This window comes from Camellia sinensis, chromosome 9 (assembly GCF_055761805.1).
Source record: "Camellia sinensis isolate YWXY chromosome 9, ASM5576180v1, whole genome shotgun sequence".
In the NCBI taxonomy this organism is placed as follows: Eukaryota; Viridiplantae; Streptophyta; class Magnoliopsida; order Ericales; family Theaceae; genus Camellia; species Camellia sinensis.
The window spans coordinates 71,496,629-71,511,099 of record NC_138969.1 but is presented as its reverse complement, the minus strand read 5'-3'; the positions used below and the strand labels follow the sequence as shown (position 1 = coordinate 71,511,099).

Genomic DNA, 14,471 nt, shown 5'->3' with positions numbered 1-14,471 from the left:
TTAAATATAATATGTAAAAAAAGTTCTTTAAATTATAATCCACGTATTAATCATTGTAGGCCAGTAGACGACAAAACCACGAATTACACTACGCCGTATGATCTTGGTTACGCAATCCCCCGCTATCACCGCCCATCCAAATTCCGTTATTCGCTCCCTCTCTCTGTCGATCGAGCTTTCGATACGACGGAAGAGAAAAGAAAAGAAAAGAAAAAAAAGCAATCACAAAAAACGGTCTCCAAAGTTCGACTCTTTTAAATGCTTCTTCTTCCTGATCAACCCCCCAAAACGGCCCCCTCAATGTACACCTATACACACACTCTCTCTCAACTTTCTCTCTCTATATGTATCGTTTGTATCTACATTTGATCTGAATTTGGCTCTGTAGATTTGAATTGCTGGAGGGAGAAGACTCAGAGGTTGTTCCATACAAGCCATGGCGAAGAAGACCTCACTGCCTCCGCCAATCTCCAAACGCAACTTGTTATGGTTCAGTTGGAAGCTCGTGATCGCTCTCTCAATCTCTCTCTGCGTCTTGGCTCTTCTTCGACTCCAACACTACTCTCAATCCCAACTTTCTTTTCCATCTTCTTCTTCTTCTTTGGTGGTTCGTAGATCTCGAATTTTGAATAGCCAATTCGAAGGACCTCCGAAGGTGGCGTTTCTGTTCCTCACGCGTCGGAACCTGCCTCTCGATGTCCTCTGGGGGTGCTTCTTCGAGGTTTTGTCTCATTTTCTCGACAATTTTCGTGGTAAAAGTACTTGAGTAGGAAATTTTTTGAGGTTTTAGTGATGATTTTGGGTGTTGGAGTTTGCAGAATGCTGATGTTGGTAATTTCTCAATATATATTCATTCCGAGCCTGGTTTTGTGTTTGACGAATCGACGACGAGGTCGGCCTTCTTCTATAATCGGCAGTTAACTAATATGATTAAGGTAATTAAAGTTTCAATATACTGCAATTGGAAAAGAAATATAAATTTTTTTTTTTTTTTTTTTGGAGCTCAATTATGGTTTTTTTGGTTGCTGAGAAAAATAGAGGAAAATTAAAAGAAAATTGCATAATTTATATTTTGTTAAACTATTTCATATTTTCATATATATTTTGCTAGGTATCAGCTTAGCAAAGTTTGTAATTACTTCTATTTTTCTCTAGGGTTATTTACACAAACACCATCTAAATTAAACTATTAACAAGGATCACTTTTAACCCTTAAACTGTAAATATGTACGAATAGACTCCTAAACTATTGATTCATATCACTTTGACATCCTAAACTATAAAGGTGTACAAATAGTCTCCTTAAAGTATAAAAAATGTACAAATTGGACCCTAACTAAAGGGGTCAAAGCTTTGTTATCAGAATCTTACGATTCGCGAATCGATTCACAATTTTTGTAAAATCGATACGAATCTATGGGTGAATCTATTTTGGAAGTGAATCTCTAGTGAATAGTACGATTCACAATCGATTCACGATTCGATTCACTTTTTACGATTCATGCAATTTTTGAAATTATTGTGTCCGACATATTTCGTCTCTTTTTTTGTCCATCTTTTTGGTGAAAATTACATAATACAACTTCTAGTAGTGTTTAATACCAAAATAACTAACGTATATACATGATTTGTTGCTATTTTTGTAATTATGGAGTTTTTAATAGGATCCAATCAGATTTAATCAGACCCAACATATTTTTAACCTTTCTTCTCATTTTTTTTCCTTTAAAAAATCATAATATATCTTCTAATGATGTTTAAAATTAAAGTTAAATTATGAATTATCTATTGCTGAGATCAGTTATACCTTTTAAAATGTTTTAGGTTTTAAAATAAAAGATTCTAAATAATTCTTTCTTATTATTTGCTCACTGTTACTTAGAAAAGTATGTATACTTATTGTCCAAATATCAATATTGTTAATTATTATTACTTTAGAAATTGATAGTTTGTCTATTTGGTTATTATTTTTTTATTAAGAATGGTTGATAAGACATATCTAAAAAAGAAAAAAAGGTAAGATGGTGATCTTACAGAAGAACCTTTGTTACCTTCTTACCTGTTAAACTACGTAATTATCATTCAAAATAATATTTTCATAAATTTAAGTCTAAATATTTTATATTCATCAGATATATTTAACATCTAAATATGTAGATATATGTTTTAAGTAATTTAGAAAAAATGACCGAATCTTTACGATTCACGATTTGATTCGATTCGCGATTCGGTACGAGGTCATTTCGATTCACGATACGAATCCCGATTTAACAACTATGGGTCAAAGTGAAACACGCCAATATGTTAGGAGGTCCATTTGTACATTTTTATAGTTTAAGGGGCAAAACAATATTTTTCAATAGCTTAGGGGTCCATTTGCATGCTTTCATAGTTTAGGGGTTAAAGTGATACTTTTCAATAGTTTAGGGGTCCCATGTAAATAACCCTTTCCTTTATTTGGTTTCAGATGATAAAAAAACAGACTTTTAACTTTAATTTGGACTCTCTTTTGTTTTTCCTCCCTTTTCTTGGCAAACTGAGTGTTTGTAACCTATTTGTTCTGTTTTTATGTTTTCTGTTGTTGCTTTTGTTGTTGTTGTTCTTGAAGCCTAATTTGGGTGGTGGTGTTGCAGGTTGCATGGGGAGAAGCAAGTATGATTCAAGCTGAGAGGTTATTACTTGGAGCAGCTCTTGAAGATCCGGCAAATCAGAGATTCGTTCTCCTGTCTGATAGGTTGGTATAATTATCATGGAAACAACTGAATTTGTTTATTTGTCACATGTGTCATGGTAATATGATTTGACATATATTTTTATCATTGATGGTTGAATAGCTCTAAAATGCATGTCATTTGTATCTATCAGAGTGAATTCTATTCCACATATGGTGTTTCATATCTATGACAACATTGGAAATCATAGATAGTGCAGTTCTAGATGACATTGTTATGCTTTTGAACATTAATTTGACAGTATTTGATACAGTAAATCTCAGTCCATGATGCAGGAGGCTTGGGTTAATGTTGTTGGATTTTGTTTAAAGCACCTACATTTGATTGGAAATGGTCCAATAAGTAAAACTCATAACCTAGTTGTGACCTAAGCTGATTTTTGACTAAATTCTTCATTTCGGCTTCGAAATCGGGTTTTTACCATTCTAGGAACCATTGTTTTTAATGTTTTAGGAACAATTGTTTTTATCATTTTAGGAAATAATTGTTTATGTTTTGCTTACAAATTTTGTTTTTAGTGTCCGTTGGTTTTCTGCTTCTTCACGGCTCCTGTGCATCATTTGGTATCATATCTTGTGCTTGTATCTTGATCATGACTTGTTGGGGAGTTTGTGGTGGTCGACATGCCGCTGCTGAAGATCAAGGAAGCACGGGTGCGGGTACGAGTACGGTACGGGTACGAGTGCGGGTACGTCGATTCGGCAAAACTCAAAAGAAGTACGATACGGGTACGGCTACGGTACGCCGATATTTTTTTATTTTTTTTTAAAATATAATTTTGATTAAAGGATCCAACCTACAAATTAAAATTAAATATCAAAACTAAAAAAAGAACTACTCATTTTCCTATAATTTAAAACCATTAAGCGTTAAAAATAATATTTGTGAAATCTCTCACTTTGATATGTTATGCACTGTGAATTTGTGATCATAATTTATTTTTAAAATCTTTCTTTTTGCTCATCAATTTGCTATTTTTATAGGGTGAGACCAAAGAAATAACAGAAGACCAAAGAAAGATTTAAAGTTAATTACCAACAATAAAGGAAAAAAATTCTCAATTGGTGCAGGTTGTCAATTGCAATTTGCATAATATATAAAATTGCATCATTCCCAACAACTACTAATCAACTAATACAGTATCAATTTTTAATGTTTTGTGCATAAACTTTAAAAGTTTGTTATGATTAAAGATTTTATAAAGAGATTCTAGGAGGATCTAAAGCAAAAGCATAATGCATAGTCATACACAGAACTACCCTTTATAGGCCTTGTTATTTTTTTTGGTTCAAATTGCTTTTTAAAAACATTAAAATCATTTGTTGATATGCTTCTACAATTTATACAGACAAACAGGACAACAGAGAAACATCAAAATTACTGATCTGCAACGGCACCAAAAAAAATAAAAAATAAAAAATAATAATAATAATTGCTAATTTGCAAGGGCAAAAAAAAAAAAAAAAAAAAAAGGCCTTGGCGTACCCATGGCGTACCCACGCCGTACCCATGGCGTACCCGTGGCGTACCCATGCCGTACCCGAATAAGCCAAACGTACCGGACCCTCTTTTGCCGTACCCGGTACGCGTACCGCCGTACCGGTACGCGTACCCACACCCGGTAAGTACCCGGTACTCGTATGGCACTATTTTTGGAGTACCCGTGCTTCATAGCTGAAGATGTATAGGGGTTGTGATGCAGTTTCTCTGTTTGCACAACTGGAGGAGTGATTTCAACTATCAGAAGATCAGTTTGATGCCCTTGCACAATAGCTCGCCACTTTGATGGTTGCTAATCAATCTCGCAACCGTCCACTGAACTCACATCCTTAAGAGGTAGAGGATACAATTGGGTGACCATTTATATAAAAAAAAAATACTCCAGATGCAATTGTGGATTGGACTAAGCCGCTACTTTTCGATACTGAACCACCTGTTGAAGAAAAAACTAAAATTAAAAATTGCGAAAGAAGATATACCTTGATATCATCTAGTGGAAACAGGGAGAACAGCATGGTAGACAAGGTAAGTGATGCGAAAACTTCTAACTTGATGAATATGACATCAAAAGCAGATCAATTTGACATTCATATGCTTTGGGAAACAAAAAGATTGGTGAACTAGGTGATTACACATTTTTTGTTTACATCATCTTAAGAAGATCCATTATATTTTATGGGTTTCAATATTTTTTTTCATCGTGATTCATCAAAAGGTTAATTATGGGTCAATGTCAATGTATACTGACTTGATGGGCTGATTGGATGGAAATTGTGACAAGAGTTAGAAAGTTCAAAATGCATCATTGGAATCCAAAGATTAGTCCAAGCATGAAGGTTGGAATACATGGGAGGAATGCAAGTATTAGAGATATTGGATGTCTCACTTTCAAAATTTGAGGAAGAATTCTTTTCAAGCGAAGGAGAATGATGTAGGTGACTTGGGCTAATGTTGTCAGATTTGCTTCAAAACACCTATATTCGATTGGAAAAAACTCAATGAGAAAAACTCAAAGCATAGTTGTGACCTAAGAAGCATGGACACTTCTATAGAGGGAATAATTGAAGTGAATCATGGAGAGAGAAGATACACATACTAAATCAAAATAAATGAAAAAAAGCTAACCTTTTATTTCTTATTTATTGGACTTAAGCTTCCTTTTAGCTTCCATAAACTACTATGAATTACAGAAAGGGTTGATGGAGGTTCTTCGGAGTTGGGGTGGAGGTGGGGGTCAGATGGGGAAGCGGTGTTGCAAGGCTTCGGCTTTGGCTCCTTTGTGCTTAATGTGGTTGTTGTGGTTGGAGCGGAATTTGCGTGTTTTCCAGGGTGTGGTACATTCAGCATCTTGCTTAGAAGACAGGTTTTTGTGAGTGCTGTGTGGCTGGGAGACAGGGAGTGTGAATCCTGATTTGTTTACCATTTTAGATTTCCTTGATGACATGATTGGCTAGCTGTTTCTGTTTTTTGGGGTTCCTGTATGTCTATATTCTGTAGCATGTTCTTGATGCTTTTTTTTTTCAATAAATTTTATTTATCAGAAAAAAAAAGAAAAAAAAGCTTTTGGAAGGAGCAAAACTTATTTCTAATCCACAATAAAAGTCTTAGAGAAGCGTATAAGTTGCATAAACTTAAGTTTCATGGATCTCAACTTGCTCTTAGATATGATGCAATTCATGACAATGGTTGTGCTTTTGTGAAACCATTTTGTAATTCTCGATTGAATACAACTAATCATTTTACTTTTTTTTTTTGTTTGAACAGAGCAAATCGTTTTACTTGTTCTGTGATTTACTTAATTTCAATTCTATTTTGATTGGCCTATTTTGGTTCTAGCTATTATATCTGTTTAATTTTCTCATGGATGTTTTTGGTTACATAATCATTTCCAATCAAGTTGGCTTTCTAAACTTTATGTTCTTCACTCAAGAAGCCATATCCCAATTGCTTACAGCAGCTAACACATCCTTCTGTTCACAGTTATGTTCTATTTTGGGCCATATCTTTTAGTTAAATCACAGACCATATGTAATTTCTGACAGTTAGGATCCGGATTTTTTTTTTTCCTTCTAAATGTTTGTTATTAATAATGTGCAGCTGTGTTCCTTTGTACAACTTTAGTTATATATACAACAATCTGATGGCTTCTCCAAGGAGTTTTGTTGACAGGTAGATCGATTGCTTTAGTTATTGATTTGGCTGTCACTAATTTTTCCATGGATTATACAGTAACTTTACAATTTGACCTATTTGTGTAGCATTTTTGTGTTGTAGCTTTCTTGATGAAAAGGAAGGCCGCTACAACCCTACAATGTCACCTGTTATACCGAAGAACAAGTGGCGTAAAGGATCACAGGTTAGGCATCTAGCCCTTGATTTAAATTTTCATCAAATTGAGTTTACAACCTATGTTACATGGACTTTGGCACAAATGTGGGGTGGGTGTGTATTTAAGTATCGAACCTCCTTAGACCCCAAATCATAGGATATGGATATACATATCCAAAAGTTGAGTAAACTTGGGTGGACTTGTCCTAAACATTTAAATGTATTGTGTATTTTAAATAGTCTGACACAAGATATTATTTAGGAATATACTTGAAATTGAATGGCATTTTAGGGAAAAAGGGGATTTCTATCTCATCCATGTGAGAGGTTATAAATTTGCATTTATTATCAAACAAGAGCTTCTTCTTTTTAAAATATGGTAACAAATTAGTGGATCCAAATGTCTATTTGGGTATAGGTTTTACACATATTTTATACATTTACGCTTGTCATATACGATGGACAAGAATAGATTAGGGGAACGGAAGAGTTGATGTAACATAGGCAAGGACATATATACTTGATAGAGCTTTTAAAGGTCATACTTAAATGCATTATGATGTGAACTCCAACCTACACATTCTATGTATGGGTTGGGTAAACCTTGAGTACCCAATCACTCGCAAACCACATGTATCAGTAAGCTTGGATGTTGCCCATGATGTACTTAAACAAATTATGGGAGTTATTTATAAATATTGAATTGGTTGGAGCATGTAGACCTTTTCTATTATTCCATTAAAGTTGAATTAATCTGTTTTTTTTTTTTTTTTTTTTTTTTTTACAAGACTAGGAGTTGTAAATCAAGATATACAACAAATGATGAAGCCACTACAATGATGGTAAAGATAATGAAATGGCACCTATGAAGCATGGATATGGATATGGATATGGATATGGATGTGGGATAGATACGATATAATATGGATAATGACAATGTGATAAAACCTAAAAAAATACGATGTGTACGGCCAAGATAAGTTTGAAAAAAAAATATTTTTACAAAATTATTTGTTTTGTATTATACAGAAGTTCAAATAATTTGGTCCTAGTAATTTTCCTTTTCATACTTAAATGTGTTTTATGTGAAAGTATTGTACTCAAGTTACCTTGTTTGTTTAATTGTTGAAATCTGATTTTACTTTTATCATATTTTTATTTATGATTACTTTCTAAAAAGTATGGATATTGATATGGGATCATGTGTGACACATTTATAAGGATATGCCAATTGGATAAATATAGAAAAAGTATTAAAAAAAAGTTATTCTTGTATAAAAAGAATTTCTCAGTTATAGTTTCTGCAAATTTTCTCAGTTACTCGCACAAAAACTACGAAAGTTTTTAGTTATAGTAACAGCAAAATGTCTCAATTACGCACAAAGAACTTGTGAAATTTCTTGTTTCTTATTATTTTTGTACATAATTCATATCAAATTTTGACATTGTTTGATAGATCTCGACGAATATATTAAAAAAATGTTAGTTTTGTGAAAATGGATGTTTACAATGTAAGTTATGACATTTAAAGTTATGAAACAAAAAAAATAATTGATTGGACAACTCAACAACGTAACATACGCTCTACTAATGGAAAACCAGTTTGAATTTCACTGAAAATTTAAAAACAAGACTTAACTATTGAAGACTATAATCAATTAATAGGACCTGCTGGGTTTAAAAAAAAAAAAAAAATTTTTGATGGGACCTACTTTAACATAACATTAATCCATAAGACTTTTTTCCAAAAAAACCCTTAAATTTTTTTAAAAAAATAAAATAAAATAAAATTTGTAGAATAAAAAATGCTTCGGTCACTTGGAGAACATCTATCCATCGTTTAGACAAACATGAGCATCGAAACACATTGCAAGACTAAAACTCCAATTTGTTCGTGAATAGAGCTTTTTCTAAATAGATATTATGAGTTTTTTTATTCATACTTATTTTCTAATATATAGAATGTGAAAATGATTTCTTACTATTTTGATATAATAAATTATAAATGTATTTCTATCAAGAGTTATGGTTTTCATGTATAAAAAGATTAGTTTATTTATTTCCATGTCCTTCCTGTGTTGTGTTGTGGCATCCATGTGTTGGTGTGTCTGTAGCATGTTGCATTCATCCCGTGTCTGCATGTACTTAGCGAAATCACTTTTGTTCTCTACCCTCATGTGTGGGAATTGCTTGACTAACGCAGTAGTCAACACCTTTTGTAACTTTAAGTATGTAGTCTAGGGTATGAAAGTGAGTGTTTGTTCTCCTCTTCACAACCTAGATGGAGAATGCCATCTTATTCTTTTGCTTGGAAATTATTTTCAAGAAAGAGTTGTTACTCCTAAAAGTGGCCTTAACTTTTGGCACAAGGCCATGGTCCGTGGTTCCTAGGTTTGAGAATCAAATTATTTATTTATTTATTTATTTTTTGTGTGGCCAAAACAAGTATTATTTAATCCATCTGGTCATTGTTGTTGTAAATACTGTCATTAACTCATCGTTTTGTTAACAACATAATTGTGGTTGTTTTTTTGGTAGGTGTAATTGTGGTTGCTGTTAGTGAAGAAAAAATATTATAACTTTTGAGGATATTATATATGTTTTCTTCTCTGACTTGAAATTGATTATGTACTTTCAGTGGGTTTCTTTAGTTCGGGGTCATGCAGAAATTGTTGTTGATGATGAGGTTATCTTTCCCGTCTTCAAGAAGTTTTGCAAGGTATATGACTAGGGCATTTTGTTCTTATGTCTCTATCATATTTTTGTGTGCAGTGATATCCTTTCTCTTTAAATGTGATTTCTCTAATGAAGTGACAATTATAAGTAAATCATGTGTAGCCCAGAAGAAGTAACTTGTGTGTATTCTTGCACTGTTGTATATTTGCATCTACACTTTGTATATCGAGTGGGACCTTCTTTTGGCTGTGGCGCTTGAAACCTTCAAATATGAAATTCTTTGTAATGTTTTTTGAGAGGTTAAATGAAAGATGGGAATTACTAAAAATCGATCTCCATGTAAACTGTTGTATAAACCCCTGATTGTAAGTATAAAAACTTCCGCTAATTACATATGATGACCATCCCAATGCAGAGGAGATCCCCCACCTGTAGGTATTAGTCCATGGGTGTTAATCTTGATGAGTAATCATTGTTCCATTAATTTGTGTCAGTTATATATTAATCTGCTTAATTGTTTATTTGCAGAGACGACCACCCCTAGATGCTAGCAAGGGAAAGCAAAATATTGTAAGTGATTTCTGTTCCTGGGTTAAATTTTTTTTAGTAGTTACTCTTAACTATGTAACAATTTATCCTTGTATTCGAAAGTTATTCCTTCATGTTATAATACTTGTTTAAGCTTAATATGAGAGTAATACGGTTGTTTGACCTGTTTACATTTTCATAGGATTTTTGTGCCATCAAAGGTGTTTTGTTACATCTTTAATTGGCTTCTTTCTTCTCTAGAACTTGAAATTTAACCCTATATGTTATGGTTAAACTTGTCTCACATCATTTCTCTAAGCCACCCTAACTTGGTTAATATACTCAAGAAGCCACTCCACTCATAACCAATTGGTTTTGAATTGGATACTTCTAACAGTTAACACCCAACTCTTGACAAGGCCAGCAAGCATCATTTAAAATGGTCAATGTGTTATGAAGTTTGTAAGCCATTGGTGAGGAGTGACATGGTTCAGGTTGAAAAGTGTTACCCAGGACAGGGTCACCCACTTGGTTGAGGTAGTGGGGAAAAGAAGTCTTTATTTATGTTTTAGAGGATGGGATGGTCACAGGATGGAATGGAAATATAGGATTCATTACCCAACCTTGATTTAATTGGGTAAATGCTTTGTTAAGCTGAGTTAATATAAACTCCGCATGTTCGAGTTGGGAGGTTTTTGATAAGTATATATTCCAAGTTGGGAGTTAAGCTTGTATATTTGATTCATTTGCATCAGTGTGGGATTTTGTTGCATATGTATTGAATGTATGATGGTTTTCTCATAGCTACACAATTTATTTTTTTTTTTCTCTGAAGGAAATTTGTTTGAAACTATAATGTCTCAAGGAAGTGTGTCAAACCAATACCACCAATGATTTACTGTTAGAATTGAGGCAATATTGAAATTCACGACCTTTTGTTCTATTTACTATCCTTATAACGTTCATTTAGAAATTGGGGAAAGAGGTAAGAGATGACGGTTTCTGTCTATTGAAGGAGGGAAATCTTGATCAGTCAAAACATCTAATGTTTACCCCGGGAAATTCGTATGTTGTAGATGAATCACTCCCCATTTTTTCTCTTTGTTTTTTAATTTTAGGTACTTTGAACTGTCCTTAACACGTCCCTTTTGCCAACGAGATTCTGATTATAGCTTATATACTGAATGCAGAAACTCCAGAAGCAGCACAACTGTATCCCTGATGAGCACTATGTTCAGACGTTACTAGCAGTAAGAAATAGATTCGTGTTTGCTCTGTCCATTTTTCATTATTATTCTTTGATTGGTTTAATATTGTTGATTGTTTTTCGTTAGGAAAGAAAATTATTGAGCCAAGCCAAGCATTCTAATTTTCAGGCTTGGTAAAATTTAGAGCTCTCAAGCTTTGGCTTGACCTTGATTCCAAGCTCATTGTGGCATTTTCAAGCTTGGCTCAATTGATTCCAAGATCATTGGATGCTTACATGAAATACCATATTAAAACAAGTATGATACAGTTTACACGGAACAGTATTTATCTTTTGGAGTTTAGTTTATATATCCCTGTCGTCCAGAAGCCTAGATGAGCTGATTTGGGTATATTTTAGTCTCCACTTTCTTTGTCAAACAAGCTTGAACATGTGGCTTAAGCTTGGTTCATTAATCCACCCTTGTTCCCCCTTTGGTTAAGTATAATGATTGAGCTCAATGAGCCCTTAATCTAGTCAAGCTCAAACTATTCATAAACAACTCAGTTGCTTGTGGCATTGTTGACGAGGTTAATTTATGATCCTCCTCTTTTCTTTTTTTTACCCCATTAATAAATCATGTTGTTTTATTCAATTTTCTTTTCTGAGTAATGCTTGCCACTAGGATCAGTATTTCTGATTGGGAATCACATTTTGTTTTAACTGTTCTTTGTTCTTTTGTTAGATGAGTGATCTTGAAGGTGAACTTGAACGAAGAACGGTGACCTACACCTTATGGAACCATTCTGCAACGAATATGGAAAGAAAAGGTTGGCATCCTATTACATTTAGCTACGCAAATGCTAGCCCTCAACAAATCAAAAGAATAAAGGTGATTGTAATAGCATCTCCCCTGACTTCTTCTACATACTGATAGTTACTATTATTTATTTATCTTTTCACTTTGCAAACCATTGTCTTATTCTGTTATGCACATTCAGATAATGATAAATGGCACTTGGACCTATGTCCTTGTTAATGCTCTAGAAACTTGTAGGGGAAACTTGTGTTATAAAATAAAACATTTATTGGCACTGTATTAGCGTAGTGTATATTTAAAAATACGAGTGATCTAATCCATGTTCTAACGAAGGAGTCTGGTATGCCTGAATCAAACTTGAATTGCCCATAATTTTTGTTGATATTCTTTACTTGATTTAGCAATGGTGTAATTTGCATTTGTATCTTCTTGAATTTCCATTCTCTGGCCCTTTAACTATTCATGTTCAATCTCACAGGATATCACTCAGGTGTACTATGAAACCGAGCAGCGCACAGAGTGGTGCAGTAATAATTCTACACGCGTTCCATGTTTTTTATTTGGGAGGAAGTTCTCTAAAGGAGCTGCTGTGCGTCTTGTGAGTGAAGGAGTGGTCGGCCCTTTTAATGCCTCTGTATTATTGGAAACACCACTGTGATTTCCCTCAGTGCTCTGACCGTCCGTGTTTTAACAGCTCATCTAACCATCAACCTAGTTTGCTCGGCATACAATTTTGACGAGAGAGAGAGAGAGAGAGTGCTGTTTGTTACTGTAATAGAAATGCTCAGGAAAGTTTCGATACAACCAAAAAATTGTTACTGCAGCTGTACAAGGATATGAATAATACTATATATACCAATTAATGTACTAATAGGTGATGTGGCATCATTTTAGAGGTTTTGGACATTTGTAACATGTATAATAAATGTGATCAGTAATAATGTCATAATGCTAGTTGGTACACTAGTTAGTATGTTAATTGGTGCATGTAGCACCATCGATAAGCGTATAGAGAGGAATGCAGTTTGGAAGAGAGATTGTTGGAAGTTAAAGGGCATAAGTTGCTCTGGCCACCTGAGTTCTTCTGAGTTGTAATCATGAAATTGAAATGTTTAATTATTTTTCTAAATGAGGGAAGTGTGTCTCTTCTTCCATGCATAATCTAGCAAGACTCAATTGTTGGGGGTGATTTCCTTTGATTAGTAGTATATATTTTCACCTACTCATGATTTTTTTTAAAGAAATTAATATTTTTTGTTATAATCAAATGTGATTTCCTTTGATTAGTAGTATATATCTTCACCGTACTCATGATTTTTTTTAAAGAAATTAATATTTTTTGTTATGATTAAATATAACGAATATGTGCAACAGGCGTGCTTGTGAGTGTTGTAGGTATTTTTTATGGTTAGTTCATGTTTAGTTATATTCTTTGGGTAAGAGCCCTAATTAACATTAACATTTGATTACATATTATTTTTGATAGAAAGTTAAACGTGTTGGATAACTTGATAAATATTGGATTGTAATAGTTTAAACTTTTGAAAAAAATTAGTGATTTAACATGGTATCAGAGTTTAGATTGAGAGATCTTTGGTTCAAGTCTCTTTGTTGGTATTTGGTATTTTCTCCCCGTTTGGTTGCATTTCTGTTTGATCCTCTGTTTGTATCATTTGATTGGTTTGGTGCTTGTTAGTAAAAATTATGTTAAGCCTTGATCAACAGAGGCAAGCAATAATATAAACAAGCAATCAAACTAAAGAGATCAAACAACTATGTAATTGATAGGGATGAGCAAGGAATCCGTGAAATTCGTAATCCGATCCAATCCAGTCCAATCTGATAGGTTTGGATTGGTTTTTTGAATCCGTGGTTCGGTTTCGGATTGAAGAATTAAAAATCTGTAGTCCACGGATTGGTTCCGAATTGAACCCTACGGTTCCGGATTGGAACCGATTCGGACCGTATACAAATAGTCTATATTTTTATTATACATCCTTTCCCATAGTATCTTATCTTATTCTATATAAAACCTAAACTCAAAAGTAAATTCGTATAATATCTTCTTTTATTACTTTTGTTTGTTAGTTTTTAGTTTTAATTTGTAATGGTCTAAACACTTATGGTGACATCAGTTTTCTTAATGTTGTTTAAATTCTAGAACAGTATGTCGTTATTAGAGAAAAACATGTTGCTATTGTGAAACTAATATAGCGCTATGTTTATGTTTTTAAGAAATTAAAGTGTTAAATATATATTTTTTTGTTATTTAATTATGTGAATCTGTGGTCCTAAACCGATCCAATCCGTGTTTAAATGGATTGGTTCGGATTGGTTCCATGATTTAAACGGATTGGATTGATTCTAATTTTTTAAGAACCGTAGATAACGGATTGGTCTTGATTTTATCCCAATTCGGTCTAATCCGGACCATGCTCACCCCTAGTAATTGATTCAAATGCCTCAAAAGAAGCTTTCTCATATTCATATCGATCAAGGCTTTCCTTGAGTTTTCAATAAGGGACGCGTTAGCACTCCTGCAGGAAAACGGCCTAGCTAACGTGCGCCTTTACGTTTTCTTCGCTTGCTTTGTAGTAGGAGCCACATACAGAGCCGCGCGCCCTTTAATATGATGAGAAGAAGAGGGGCCGCCCTCTTTTCTTTTCTGCACCAATCCTTATTTACTACTACATCTTTTTTG

At 33.6% G+C, this 14,471-nt stretch overlaps 1 protein-coding gene across 2 annotated transcripts; it reads left to right on the top strand.

The window, feature by feature from the left end:
- Nucleotides 1-57: 57 nt before the first annotated feature.
- Nucleotides 58-12,899, top strand: LOC114316724 (glycosyltransferase BC10). Of its 2 annotated transcripts, XM_028263408.2 has the most exons (11): nucleotides 58-302; nucleotides 389-721; nucleotides 819-935; nucleotides 2,634-2,734; nucleotides 6,330-6,401; nucleotides 6,507-6,588; nucleotides 9,199-9,279; nucleotides 9,765-9,806; nucleotides 10,955-11,014; nucleotides 11,696-11,842; nucleotides 12,249-12,899. In XM_028263408.2, the coding sequence occupies exons 2-11, from the start codon at nucleotides 437-439 to the stop codon at nucleotides 12,426-12,428; spliced, it is 1,167 nt and encodes a 388-aa protein (XP_028119209.2). In that variant the 5' UTR covers nucleotides 58-302; nucleotides 389-436; the 3' UTR covers nucleotides 12,429-12,899. The 2 variants fall into 2 exon arrangements, with proteins under 2 accessions (XP_028119209.2, XP_082743200.1); XM_082887074.1 differs by having other exon boundaries at nucleotides 79-721.
- The last annotated feature ends 1,572 nt before the right edge of the window (nucleotides 12,900-14,471 follow it).

What these genes read in the sequence shown, in the direction of transcription:
- LOC114316724 (XM_028263408.2), top strand. Translation starts at nt 437, where the DNA reads ATGGCGAAGAAGACCTCACTGCCTCCGCCAATCTCCAAACGCAACTTG. An exon ending in TCTGGGGGTGCTTCTTCGAG is followed by an intron (nt 722 to 818) that starts GTTTTGTCTCAT and finishes TGGAGTTTGCAG; the next exon opens with AATGCTGATGTTGGTAATTT. An exon ending in TCTTCAAGAAGTTTTGCAAG is followed by an intron (nt 9,280 to 9,764) that starts GTATATGACTAG and finishes GTTTATTTGCAG; the next exon opens with AGACGACCACCCCTAGATGC.